Here is a 12,968-nt window from a genome sequence, read left to right on the forward strand (position 1 = left end):
ACCCCTCAGCCTGGCCCCCCCCCCTTTAGACTGCAGCAGCAGACCCCAAGGGGAAGACAGAGTGGGAGCCGCAGGTGCTGCGCCTTTACACAATCCTGCTTTATTTTACCCCTTTGTACAAAACTGTTTTTCCCCGCTTTTATTTTACAAAGCTGCCCCCAGCCCTTGGGGCGGGCGGGGGGGGGGGGGAAGAGAAGGGGGAACCCCACAGCCGGGGAGCACCCGGCCGCTCACCCATCTCATCTCACCTCCTCTGGGGCCTCGGGGCCGGGGGGCAGCGGTGGGGAGAGCCGCAGCAGGGCAAATGTTCCCCCCAAACAATGGGGAGCCCAGGGACAGGGGGTTGGGGGGCTTTAGCCCCACGGCCTGGCATCAAACCCCACTGCCTCTGGCGCATCGTGCCTGCAGCTCCCAACCTCCGTCCCCGTCCTGCGACGGTTACTGCCACGGAGGAATAATAAATAGGCTCAGTGAGTAGGTAAATTTGGTACTAGATATAGGGCTACAGCTTGATATATCCTCACTAGATAAAGAGGAGGGGGGGCAAGGGGTCCCCCCAGCTCCTCACGTACCCCCAGGCCCCCTGCACCAGGCGCGAGTGCTCAGGGACTGGGTCTGGGTCTGCCCGGCTGGCGCAGGGTGGGGGCTGTGGGAGGGACCCTGGGGGGCAGCGGGTTGAGGGGCTCTGGGACAGGGAGAAAGGCCCAAGGGGCAGCCGGTGTCCCCTCCCCAGCTGTGGGGAGGGAGCTGAGGTGGCTCAGCCACCCCCTGCCAGGGCTCCCACCACTCGTGGTGCCAGCACCCTGCTGGGGTGGGCACCCGGCACAGACCTTTGGTCACCACCCCTGGCCGAGCTCCCAGGGATGCCCCCCCACCCCCCCACCCCGAGCTTTGAGCATTCCCCGAGCGGGCATCCATGCACACGGGGACCACGGTGTCCCCCTGAAGCCACGTCCCTCCAGCTCAGAGCCCCCCAGCACCAGGTACCAGGGGTCCCCCCATCAGCGTCCTCGAGCCCGGGCGCGTGCGCAGCCCAGCTGAGCCCGGCTGCCCGGGGTACGGACCCAGCACCGCGCCAGCCCTACAAGTACGTGTCCTCGCTCTCCCGGGAGCTCAGGCTCTCCTTGGACTGGTGGTGGGGGGAGACCTGGGGGTGCAGCAGCTCCCGGGCCGAACCGGGCGCCCCGTTGCCCTCGGCGGGGCTGGCAGGGCCCTTTTCTCGGCTCTTCTCCTTGCTCTTGCGGGCTTTGGGCACCGGGGCGGGCCCGGGGGGGACGATGATGGAGGGGACGGGCTCCAGCGCCTTGCGGGTGGGGGGCTCGGCCTCGCTGATGGCCTTGGCGCCGTGCAGGCGCGGGGGGGACTTGCACTGCAGCTCCCCGTGCGTCTCCCGCCACTTCTTCAGCTGGATCAGGTGCTCCCGCTCGATCTGACGCTCCGTCACCGGCAGCTCGATGACCTGGGGGACACACACACACACACACAAACTCGTGCCACCAGCGTCTCCCTCCGACAGTGCCAGTGCCACCCAGGACCGGCTCAGCACCGCAGCCGTTGGGGCAGAGTGTGGGATACCCCCCCCCCAGAGCAGAGGTGACCCCAAATCCAAGCCTTTTGGGCGCTGCCCCCATGCTACACCAGTTCCACCTGCCCAGGGACAGCCCAGTCGAGCAGCGTGGCCAACTGGGCAGCACTGGGCCCCCGGACTCTCCCCAGCACCTCACCTCCTGCACCAGGAAGGTCTCCTGCATGATCTTGGGGCTGAGGGCCCTCAGCCTCTCCATGGTCTCGTACTGGCCCTGGCAGGACTTGAGCTTGTCCGAGGAGCCCAGGGTGTGTTTGAGCAGCACGAGGCCCACCCGGAAAATTATTTTCACCCCTGTGAAGGGAGAAGCGAGGCAGTGAGGCACAGGGTGACACTGCCACTGTGTCCTGCAGATGCTGTGGGGCACCAGGTCCCGGTCCTGCTAGCAGTCAGGACACACAGGAGGGTGCATTTGGGATGCACGTGCCCCCTAAGCCCCCAGGAAAAGAGCCCAGTCTCCACCCAAGGCACATGGCTGCCCCAAACCTCCTCTACAACGAGTCCCACGTGCCAGGTACAGGCAAGCAGCCATGGCAGGGCTCCTGCTGCAGCCCCGACTTCTGTCCACGTGCCGCAGGGGCTGCAGCTGGTCACTGCAGGAGGAAGAGGATGGTGGGGAGCTTCTACCTTCACAGAAGAACATGTCCCAGACGCGCAGGACAGAGCTCCAGGGCAGCGTGCGGGAGAAGGCGCACATGAACCACTCCGTCATGTAGAGGATGGGATCGATCTTCTGCTTGCTCAGGTGCTTGTAGGCCACGGGCGAGACCTTGTGCAGCAGCGAGAAAAGGATCTGCCCGTCCAGCTGAATGGCCTCCTGCAGGGAGGGCATCGAGTCCCAGTGAGTGCCTTAATCCCAGCCCAGCCCTGGCATCAGCCCCGCAGTGCCCAGCCCCAGCCGAGGAGCAGCCCACCCCTCCAGACCTGGCTACAGGATGCTCCTGGGGACCACGGCACAACACAGAGACTGTGGGAGCACCCAGGCTCTCCCCAAGCTCCCTTCCTTCTCCAAGGTGAGGAGCTGGGGGGGCTTTTGGCTTGGAGACATCACGGGTCGCTGGCAGCACTGAAGGCACCGCCAGCCCTTCACTCACCAGTTTCTCGCTGTAGTAGCCGGGGAGGTACTTCTCACAGATCTGCACCAGGCACCAGAATGCTTGCTGCAAGCCGAGGGAGAGCGGGTGAGCGCCCAAGTGTCCCCAGCGGACATCCCTGAATCCACCCCCACCCCGCTCCCAGGGCAACGGGCAGAGCACCCCTGGGGCGAAGGGCACCTCCCTGCACCAGCTCAGCTTTGGGGCAAACGGGTGCCGTGAGCCAAGCACCCTGCCTGCCAGCACCACCCTGAAGTGACCCCATACCCCTCCCCACTGGTCCCAGCTCTCCGGCCACCGGGTCTCCCCTCCCCACTGGTCCCAGCTCTCCGGCCACCGGGTCTCCCCTCCCCACTGGTCCCAGCTCTCCGGCCACCGGGTCTCCCCTCCCCACTGGTCCCAGCTCTCCGGCCACCGGGTCTCCTCTCCCCACTGGTCCCAGCTCTCCAGCCACCGGGTCTCCCCTCCCCACTGGTCCCAGCTCTCCGGCCACCGGGTCTCCCCTCCCCACTGGTCCCAGCTCTCCGGCCACCGGGTCTCCCCTCCCCACTGGTCCCAGCTCTCCAGCCACCGGGTCTCCCCTCCCCACTGGTCCCAGCTCTCCGGCCACCGGGTCTCCTCTCCCCACTGGTCCCAGCTCTCCAGCCACCGGGTCTCCCCTCCCCACTGGTCCCAGCTCTCCGGCCACCGGGTCTCCCCTCCCCACTGGTCCCAGCTCTCTGGCCACCGGGTCTCCCAGCCGTGTGCCCATACCTCGGCCGGCATGTGCATGAGCAGGACGGCGGCGATGGGGGCCTGGGCCTGGCAGTAGCCCTCCTCCGGGCGGTATAACGTGTATGCCTTCAGCACCCGAAACAGGTCCTGCTGCCTGCAGAGACACCCCGGGGAGGGAGAGGTGGAAAGAAGGCACGGACATGGCCCAGCAGCCCCTCCCCAAGGATCCCAGTGGGCCAAATCAGCACTGGGCATCGCATGGTGATCCAGCACCACAGGCTGGCCACCGGCCACTGCTCTTCCCCCACGAGCCTGGCTCAGTCCCTGGCTGGGATCCTTCTTCCACACAAACCCAGGGCTGTGGGACACAATAACCTGTTTCTGGGAAGCTCTGCCCACGAAGGTCCCATCCTGCTCGGATCTGTGAGGCGAGGCAGAGAGACAACCATCTCCCAGGGGTGCTGGCTCAGGGTGAGCTGTGGCCAGGCAGGGACCTGGCTGCAAGCAGAGCAGCACAGACACTCCCCAACGCAGGGGGAATGGCATTTCCCTGGCGAAATGGAGGCCACAGCCAGGCGCCTCCTCCCTCCACTCTCCTGCCACAGCAATTCCCACCCTGCCGGGTGCCGGAGCTGTGACCCACGCACTGAGCTCCTGGGAAAGCCATCCCGTTTTCAGCCCATGCCTGGATGCTCTGTGAGCTGGGGGATGTAAAGGACTGTGGGGGGGGACACTGCAGGGGACAAGTGTGGCTCCATGAGCTGGTCCAGCCCAGTGGTTGCTGAGGACTGGACACACAGTAGCTCCCTTTACCCGTGGCCTCCGCGTGAGACGAACATCTCGTGGAAGGGGAACTGCCGATGGAGATCCCGCTCGATCACATCCAACCACTTCGGGTCACCCGGGAGGAGATCCAGCTCCTGGGAAGGAGAGGGTTGGGGTGAGCAACACCCCACACCAGCACGGTGCCAGCCCCGCTCCGGCACGCAGGGCCAGGGGAGCTGGCGGAGCAGCCACGGGGCAGGACCTGGCTCTGCCCCAAACCTGAACCCCATCAGGTTGGGTGTCAGCCCACGCAGGCTGGGACACTAGCCCCCTTGGCCCCCCCCCCAGCAGGAACAAGCAGCATCTGGGACCCCAACAGACGCCCCAGCCCCGGAGCCATCCCAGCACTGCCCCACTCCACCGGGAGCGCGGGAGGGTCCGCAGCGGCACTCACATCAAACTTGCCGATGTTCTGCTCCAACTTGACCTTGCTCCCGGACAGGTACTGCCAGGCGCGGCCCCGCAGCGAGGGCGGGATCCCCTTCTGGCACCGCAGCCGGATCTGTGGGGGGGAGACACAGCACCCGCGGGGAAAATCACGGAGCAGCAGGGAGCAGAGAGGCCCCTTGGGCAAGACGGGAGCCAGGCCCAGCACCGTGGCCGCAGGCTGGTCCCCTGCTGCCTCCCTGTACAAGGGGCTGTGTCCCTGCACCCCCTGGGGACAGGGTGCCCAGCCACGTGTCCCGTGGTGGTGCCTGTCATCGCGCAGACCGACGGGACGGCATGGAGACCTGCAGGCAGAGACCCTGCTCACCCCCTTTCTCCCCAGCACTGCATTTAACATGCCAGCTCGGACGGCAGCCGGAGCTACACCAGGACGAGGGAGCTGCGGACGGCTGCCAGGAGCCCGGCCGAGGCTTTGTGGCTTGCAAACAGCTCCAAACAAGCCCAGCTCTGCCTCAGAGCAGGATCCTGCTGAGAGCTGGAAAAGCAAACACTGAAGCCAAGGTGGGGGAGCAGGTGGCTCCCTCCCCACGCCAGCACGGCCCACGGGAAGCACTGGGGAGGGCTCTCCGGCCTCCAGTCCAGCCCTTCTGCTCACCCACAGGGCCATGGACAGAAGGGGGGTGCATCCTGACGAGCACCTCGGCCTTTCTCCCCCGCTCACCCCAGGCAGGCCTGGACCCAGCTCCATGCATGGCTGGCTCCTGAGGCCGGCTCCGTGCCCACGGTTGGCCCCTGGTTTCTTTGGCACGGGGTACCAGCCAGGACCAAAGTCCAGGTGAGGCAGTGTCGGTACCTACCCTGCAGCAGGGAGCTGAGCTGGCTTAACCCTGCCGCTGCCAGCATCCCAACAGGGGCCAAAACCAGAGACACCCCCCCCCCACGTCCTGCTCCAACTACTGGGGGAGCAGCAGCAGCACCATCTCCCCACGGTGTTCGGTCAGGGCGTGCAGCAACGTGGGGCCCATGAGACCGGTGCTTCCAGCAGTTACCCAGCATAACGCCCTGCAAAAACCCAGCACACCCTCCACGCCTCGTGTCCCCACTCGGGTGGCAGATGCCAAGGGCCGGAGACGTGCCAGGGCTGCGTGAGCCGTGGCCGACAGCTCCCAAAGCCTCTCCCGCCTGCCCAGAGCTCCTTCTCCCCTGTTTGCTGGCATAACTCAGGAGCAGGCAGTTCTGCTTCCAAGCAGCCCACCCCAGCGTGGTGGTAACGCCACGTCCCCGGGAGGGTTTGCTGCTCCCTCACCGCAGCGCTGCTTGTTTACCCAGGCAGGTCCTGAGCCCCACGGGGCCTTTGTGCTTGCAGGAAACGCGGCGGGCGATGCCCAGGGAGGCTGCGGGCAGTTCTGCTGCTGCTGACGGCTCCCTTTTTGAGCCGGCTCCCTTTCCTGCTGGCTAAGCTGCCAGGAAGGAAGCCGCCTCGCTCGGTTCGGCAGCCCCTCCAGCTGGCCAGGCTCAAAGCAGCCAGGGCCAAGCAGCTGAGCATCCCATCCCCTTGGCGCCGCACCGGATCCTACCATCGCCCCCGTGCTGGGGGTACCCGGCTCCTGGGATCCCACCGTGCCCTTCCAGGGGACCGGGAGCTCGTCTGGGCTGAGGGATGCTGACAGCAAAGAGCAGTCGGAGCACTGCCTGCTCCCGGAGAGCAGTGGGAGCTGCCCACGTGTCTGCCCTCCTTCGGTCTGGCTGGAAAGGGCAAGGACCGGCACACGGCGCTGGCACAGCTCAGCACCACGGAGGACGTGGGGTCGTGGCTCCGCTGAGATCCGGACCAGGCGGGTGAGGGAGGAAGCGTTCGGGGATCCCGGAGTGGTGCAGGTGTGAGCGAGCCCGGCAGGAGCTGGCCCAAGAGATCCCCGGGCTGTCAGCCAACTCTGGTGAGGCGGCCAGAAAAGTACTGGGGGTTTTTTGGAGGCACAGGGAGCTCCTCCGAAGCAGCGGGGCCTGACCCACGCGCCGTGGCCCCGTACCAAAGCAGCCAAGCTCCTGCCAGAGCGGGGACAGACGACAGCATCTGAGGCCAGGCCTGGCACCCTTCCCTGAGCAGCCCCAGGGCTCCAGGCATGGAGCAGCTCTTTCAGAGCAGACCTCAGAGGCTCTGGGTATGGATTTTTGCTGCAGGATAAACTATACAGCACATCAGGCCCACAGAGAGCCCCAGGAGCTCAGCCAAAGAACGAGGGAGCTCCTCTGCCAGCCATACGGCTGCTGGAGCCCGGAGGCCACGCTGTGGCACGGCCGGAGAGCGGCGGAAACTGCCCGCAGAACAAAGCGCCCGCCTGCCATGTCCCGAAAAGCTCTCCCGAATCCTTTGTGAGCGGCCAAGGAACAGATGAGGGATTCCTGCGTCGTTCCGCAGGCACCGAGCGGGGACGGTGCTCTGGGAGCACAGCGCGCGGTGCGCTGCCAGGAGGCTCTGCCAGCGGCCGGGACGAGGAGGAGGAGGAGGAGGGAGGAAGAGGAGGAGGAGGCTCTTTAGCTGCTCTCAGGCACCGCTGGCCCGTGCCAGCGGCCTCAGCGAAGAGGCAGCAGCAATCCGGGACTCGCCGCGTCCCATCCCTGCCTCGTTCGCAGGCTCGGGAGGTCAGGGAGCACCAACGGGCCGAGCCACAAACCACCCAGCACACACCGCCACGGGTCTCCTGGGGACCCCAGCTTTGCAGACCAGCATCACACGCACATCAGGCTCAAACATTTCCTACCCGGAGCTTTTTTTTTTTTTTTTTTTTGCTCTACAAGATGCTCCGAACAGAAGTTTCCATGACCAAACAATTCCCATGGCTGCCTGCAGGCAGCCAAAGCAGCCCTAGGAAGGCTCCAGCTCAGTGGGGAGCAGACGAGGGGCAGGAGGAGCGGGCTGGCTCAGGGACCGCAGGCTCAGCCCCCCCAGGCTCCAGCTTCCCTCCCACCATGAGAAGCGTCACAGGGAGGGAACAGCCCGTTCAAGCCAACAGCACCAGCCAAAGGCAATATGTCTGTCTGTCTTTGGGGACCTGGTGACACGCAGGCTGCCCCAAAGCCTCGAGGGGACACTGCTGCACCCAGCTGTCCCTCCCTGCCACCTCACCTGCACAGCTGTCCTTGGGCAGCCCCGGGGGGGGGGGGGGGACAAGGCCATCACTCACCTTCTTGTGTTTTTTGGCCATCCACTTGTCCCAGTTGTTGAGCATGTCCAGCCACTTGGACTCCCGCTGCCGTAGCACCTCCAAGGGCACCTCCTCCAGCCTGTGGGATGGGGAGGGGGAAGAGGCCGGTCAGCGTGGTGCCGAGCCCTCCCTGCGGTGCAGAGGCCCCCCCCCCCCACCTCTCCAGCACCCTGGGTGCCCCCTACAGCTGACTGGCTGGGACACGCTCGAGAGTGTTGGTGTTTTGGCAGCTGCTCGGCGCTGCCGGAAGCGCTCACCACCTGTGAAATCACCATGCCAGCGCAGCCCCAACTCCCCAGCAGTTCAAAACCTCTCGGGAGCAGCCTGCACCGCGCCCACCGTGTGCCTGAGCATCCCCGGGGACCCGTGCCCAAAGAGAAGGTCACATCAGGAAGGTGAGGAGCCGGGGAGCACAGCCAGAGCCATTAGCTGAGCTGATCGAGGTCTGATCCCTGCTGCAGAAGCTGGCTGCAGACGGAGAAAGCCGGGGCCATAAGCATCATGTCATCTGCGCAGCCCCAGTCATGCTCGCACCCCAAAAGCCTGGCACTGCTCCAGGCCCGGCACAGAGCCCAGCTGAGGGTCCCCCAGGAGGGAGGGGAGTGTCTTCCAGCAACGGCCCAGCCTAGCCAGGGAATCCGATTTAACCCTGATGAGGCAGGCGGGGATGCTGCCACGACACCAAAGCCGGCACTGCAGGCTCCAACCCTCCCTGGGCACCCTCTGCCTTTCATCAGCGAGGAGACGTGGTGACAGGCAGCTCGGGCAGGCCCTGGGCACAGACATCCCAGGGAGAGCAGGAGCTCCTTCGAGCCGTTACTGAAGAAGGGCCAACTTCAGCAAACTGGATGCCTCCCTGGGTTTGGCTCCACCGCTGCCCTGTGGCCACGCCAATCCCAGGAGCAGCTGGATCCTTTCTGAGGATCATCCAAGGACAGTGGCCCAGGCACTGAGCATCCCCCAGGGAGGTGCGAGCACCCAGCCCCACTTTAGGACACACAGGCCCTGCCTCATCCCAGACCTCTCCGCGTTAGGAGCTGAAAAGCAAGCGGCACGGAGAGCCCAGAGCCGCATCCAGCTGGCAGCACCGCCCTGGTCCCTGCCCAGCCCTTCCCTGCCGTGTCCCACCCACCGCAGCGGGTCAACCGGGGCCAAGCGGGATTGTTTCAGAGAGCAAACCCGCTCCGAAGGGATCCACTTTGCTCAGTGTGGCCACCCCACCCTCCCCAGCACGGGCTGGGCACGGCCGGCAGCTCCCGGGCCAGCAGCGCAACCCGGCACGGGGACGGAGGGAGCGCTGGCCCCGAGCCGGGGAGCCTGGGCTGCCGGAGGAGCTGGGGCTCTCCGAGGCGTGGGAAGCTCGGGAGCGCTGGACGCTGGATACAGGAGCTGGCCGTGGGCCTGCTGGAGCCCAGCCAGCCCAGACTGGAAGCTGTTACCAGCTGATGACTGCTTGGCAGCGGGCACAGAGCGAGGACCGGAGGCATTTCAGATGGCCGAGGTGGGGAGGGTGGGGTGGGGGCACCCCAGGCCGGGAGGTGGTGAGATGCCCTATGCAGGGAAGGTATTCCTCTGCACCCACGCCACGGGTGACAACCCCACAGCTTGACCCTTCCCCGTGCTCCCAGACATTGGGATACCCCACTTGCCCGCCCTGCGCTTCCCCAAAACCCTTCCACAGCTAGAGGGACCCCAACTCTGCCAGCCGCGGGAGGAGGCCACGTGCTGCTGCTTATCCACTCCCAGACAGACAGAGAGCGGATAAAAGCTCTGGAGAAAGGCAGGATTGGGCCCCAGCACATCTGCAGGGCAGGGGAGGAAGGCTCAGTCCCCAGTGACCGGAGCCACCACGCTGTCAGCACCCCCAGGAGCAGCCAGCACCAGGAGCTCTGGCTGGGAGAGCTGTTGCCTGTTGAAATCCAAGGACAAGGACATCCACCCCAAGAACCCTGGGACAGCATTAGGGACAAGAGCCGGGACATCCAAAGCGTCCCCAAAATGGGGTGTGTGGCCAGGACGGGGCGCAGCACCCCAGGCAGGAGAGGCCACCCCACTCCTACGGTGCTGAGCTGTGAGCCTGGCAGGAAGGGACAGGGTTTATCACCCCGAGCGACGCACCTTGCCCAGGGCCAGCAATCAAACCCCCAGTGCCTTCTCTCCCTGCCAACCCGGCAAGTAGAGCCCGTGGGCTTACGAAGGGCAAACGTTTTGCTCCTCAGAGATGGGGAAACTGAGGCACGGGGCCCAACTGACACCAGAGCACACGGGTGGGCAAACCTCAAGGGGAGCCCGGACCAGGTAACGTCCCAGGTGGAGAGGAGCAGGCTGCCACGACCCTGCGCTTCTCCGGGCGTCGCTGCGAAGCCAGGGAGGCAAACACCGAGCAGGCTGCCCAACCAGCTCGCATTCCCGGGTGCCGGCACCGCCCCGGGGCCCAGCCGCAGGCTGATTTCGGCAGCCCCGCTTCCTCCGAGGGCTTCCTCCGCGGATGGAGCCCGGCCAGCGCCTCCTGGCCACGGCCCCTCGGCCAGCGGGGACCGATGCCGGGCGCCCAACTCCGGCCCGGCCTCCCCCGGGCGACGGTGGCCAAAAAATCCGGCGGAAGCCAGCGCTCGGAGGAGGCAGAGGCCCGGCGGTAACCAGACACTGACCTCGGCGACGAGGCCTCGGCGCTGCTGCCGGCTCCCGGCCATCCCTCCCACGGCCGCCGCTTCCCAGCCTCTCCCCTCCCATCGAGGCCGGAGGGACCGGGGAACAGCTTTCGGGGCTCGCACCGCGGCTGCTGCGGGTCCGCGGGGGCGGCGGCGGGCACGGGAGAGCTCCCCCCCCTCCCCAACACGCACACCCCGGGAGGGCTTAAACACCCCGGGGAAGCGCTGCCCCGCGGGCGGGGGGACTCCGGGAGCACCCCCAGCAGAGGCACCGGGGCACACAGCCCCCCCCCCCCCCCCCCCCCCCCCCCGCCGCCAAAGCGGCGTGGGCGCTTACCCGCAAAGCCGCCCCGGGACGGAGCCGGGGGTGGCGGAGGACATCCCCCCGCCCTGGGGCGGGAAGAGCCGTTACCGGCCCAGCGGCCTCGGCCCCGCCGGGGCTGAGCAGCCGTGAGGGCGGCTCCCCCGGGCCCTCAGCGCCCCGAGACCCGGCGGCGCACCCCCCCCCCCCCAGCCCCAACTCACGGCCCCTCGGCGCTGCGGCTGCCTACGATGAAGCCGAACTTATCGACGCGCCGCTCTTCGGGGCCGCCGCCGTTCACCTCGGAGTCGGAGCCGAGCGAGCTGAGCTCGTCGCCGCCCGGCTCGGCCAGGCTCTCGCGGGTGCCGGCCAGGCTGTGGTGGCGGCCGCCGGGCGAGCCGGGCCCGCCGCCCCCGCGGCTCTTGGCCATGGCGGCGCGGCTCAGCGGCGGCGCGGCCGCTCCTCCATGCCGCGGCCACGGCGGCGGCCACGCCCCCCACAGCCGCGCCACGCCCCCGCGCCGCGCCGCCATTGGGCGGGAGCGGGCCTGCCGCCAACCCAGACGCACGGACGCCGGGCGGGGAACGCCCGCCCCGGGAGGGGATTGGCCGAGAGGCCCGGAGGGAGCTGTCCGTCAGGGCCCGGCCGTGCCAGCGGAGGGGGCGGGGCTAGGCGAGCCGAGGGGCGGGGCCAGGGCCGGCAGCTGGGGCCGGGGGCTGCACTGGGACGACCCCGGGGCTCCAGCGAGGCTGGCTGCGCGCAGGCTGGGGCTGCGACACCACCGGGGTTACACTGGGCACATACTGGGATGGGGCACGGGGGAGGACTGCTTTCCCGTGCTCCAGTCAGGGACTGGTTTGAGGCCGAAGGCAAACGCGTTATTCCGTTTCTAAGGGCACCACACGCCCGGCCTGCCCCCCCCCCCCCCCCCGCCTCCCGCCCCTGCAGCCAGACCACCGCCACTTCACCCCGCCACCTCCCAGCCTCATCCCCTTCAGCCCAGACTGGTAAAACTGGCCTGGCTCTTCTAAAAATAAATCACCGCAGGATCTATCAGTGACTGGGTGCCACCTCCAGCCTCTGCTCACAGCCCTGAGCTCCGTTTTCTCCCTTAAACAGCAAATAACCAGGGTTTTATTAGAGCCAAGGCCCCTCTCAAAGCGGGTACCGTGCCAGGTAAATTGCCAAAGGAACGAAGCTCATTAAAGTCAGCAACAACTCAACCTACTTGCAGATTTTTCTGGCAGCCTGAGCCCTGCGGGTCCTCCCCACTGAAGTGGAAGGCTCCCGTAACTGTTGGTTTGTACTAGATATACACACGCACGCTCCGTTACATCTACCAGTAATATTTAGATAGAAAGGGGCTGGCACAGCTCCACAAAAGCTATTTCTAGGGGGAAGCCTTCCTGTCCAAGCACGGGGCTGGGAGCTCGGCCCTGCCAGGCTGGTAAAAGCAGCTTGGCTGAAAACATCACCCGAGCCCCAGGGCAGCGCTCAGCCAGGCATCGAGGAAACGGAGCGGGGAGCTCCTCGGGCACGGGGGGGGGGGGGTCCCCCCACCAAGCCCAGCTGGGAAAGCTGGGTGACCTTAACTACAGTCCCATCACACTGGGGCCCTGCACCGGATGTAAAAACGTGACTTCTCCATTTCAGAGCTTTCTTGGCAGTTTTGTTTTTTTTTTTTCTGTCAGTTCTGGAAAACACCACTTGCTGACCAGTGTTGTTTTCTCCAAGCTTGTACCTATTGTCTAGTTTCTAAAAGCAAAAGCATTATTGCACCTTCCTGCGGAGCAGGAGCACCCTCCACCTCCCAACCCCCCTGCCGGGAAACTCCGAATTCAGGATCCTACAGCTGGGGTGGGAGCAGGCTCTGCCTTTGTGTGACGAAGCGTGGCAGCGCTCAGACACGTGGGCATCTGTCAGACAGCAGCTGGCCACCACTACCAGGGGACCACTGGCCACCTGGGCTGGGCCAGTGCCAGGCAGCTTCCCTACAGCAGCAGGGCTTCCTCCCGCCCAGGGAGATGCTGGCTCTTCCCTCCTGCTTCACCCCTCTCTCCCCTAAGCACAGAATAAGGTAAACAGGATGTTCCTGTACTGCCTGATCACCACTAAAAAAAAAAATAATAATCATCATTGGCTTTGGATTTTCCCAAAAGAAGTATCCAAATCACTGACACCCTCCCCTCTTCCTTGCCACCTAAT

General features: G+C 66.0%; 1 protein-coding gene across 1 annotated transcript; it reads right to left on the reverse strand.

Moving 5' to 3' along the window:
- Positions 1–78: 78 nt before the first annotated feature.
- On the reverse strand, positions 79–11,249 carry TBC1D10A (TBC1 domain family member 10A). The gene is made up of 9 exons (XM_042805134.1): positions 10,988–11,249; positions 7,791–7,890; positions 4,613–4,720; positions 4,207–4,313; positions 3,433–3,547; positions 2,680–2,745; positions 2,213–2,402; positions 1,725–1,879; positions 79–1,459 (listed from the first exon to the last, which is right to left on the reverse strand). The coding sequence occupies exons 1-9, from the start codon at positions 11,191–11,193 to the stop codon at positions 1,082–1,084; spliced, it is 1,425 nt and encodes a 474-aa protein (XP_042661068.1). The 5' UTR covers positions 11,194–11,249; the 3' UTR covers positions 79–1,081.
- Between the last annotated feature and the right edge of the window lie 1,719 nt (positions 11,250–12,968).

The sequence above is a fragment of the Tyto alba genome, unplaced genomic scaffold, assembly GCF_018691265.1.
Source record: "Tyto alba isolate M040663 unplaced genomic scaffold, T.alba_DEE_v4.0 Super-Scaffold_44, whole genome shotgun sequence".
NCBI lineage: Eukaryota > Metazoa > Chordata > Aves > Strigiformes > Tytonidae > Tyto > Tyto alba.

Excerpts from the sequence above, each read along its gene's own strand:
- TBC1D10A (XM_042805134.1), bottom strand. The coding sequence starts at position 11,193 with ATGGCCAAGAGCCGCGGGGGCGGCGGGCCCGGCTCGCCCGGCGGCCGC. Across the intron at positions 4,314-4,612 it reads AGAACATCGGCAAGTTTGAT|GAGCTGGATCTCCTCCCGGG; the intron begins GTGAGTGCCGCT and ends TCTCCTTCCCAG. Across the intron at positions 3,548-4,206 it reads GTCTCACGCGGAGGCCACGG|GCAGCAGGACCTGTTTCGGG; the intron begins GTAAAGGGAGCT and ends GTGTCTCTGCAG.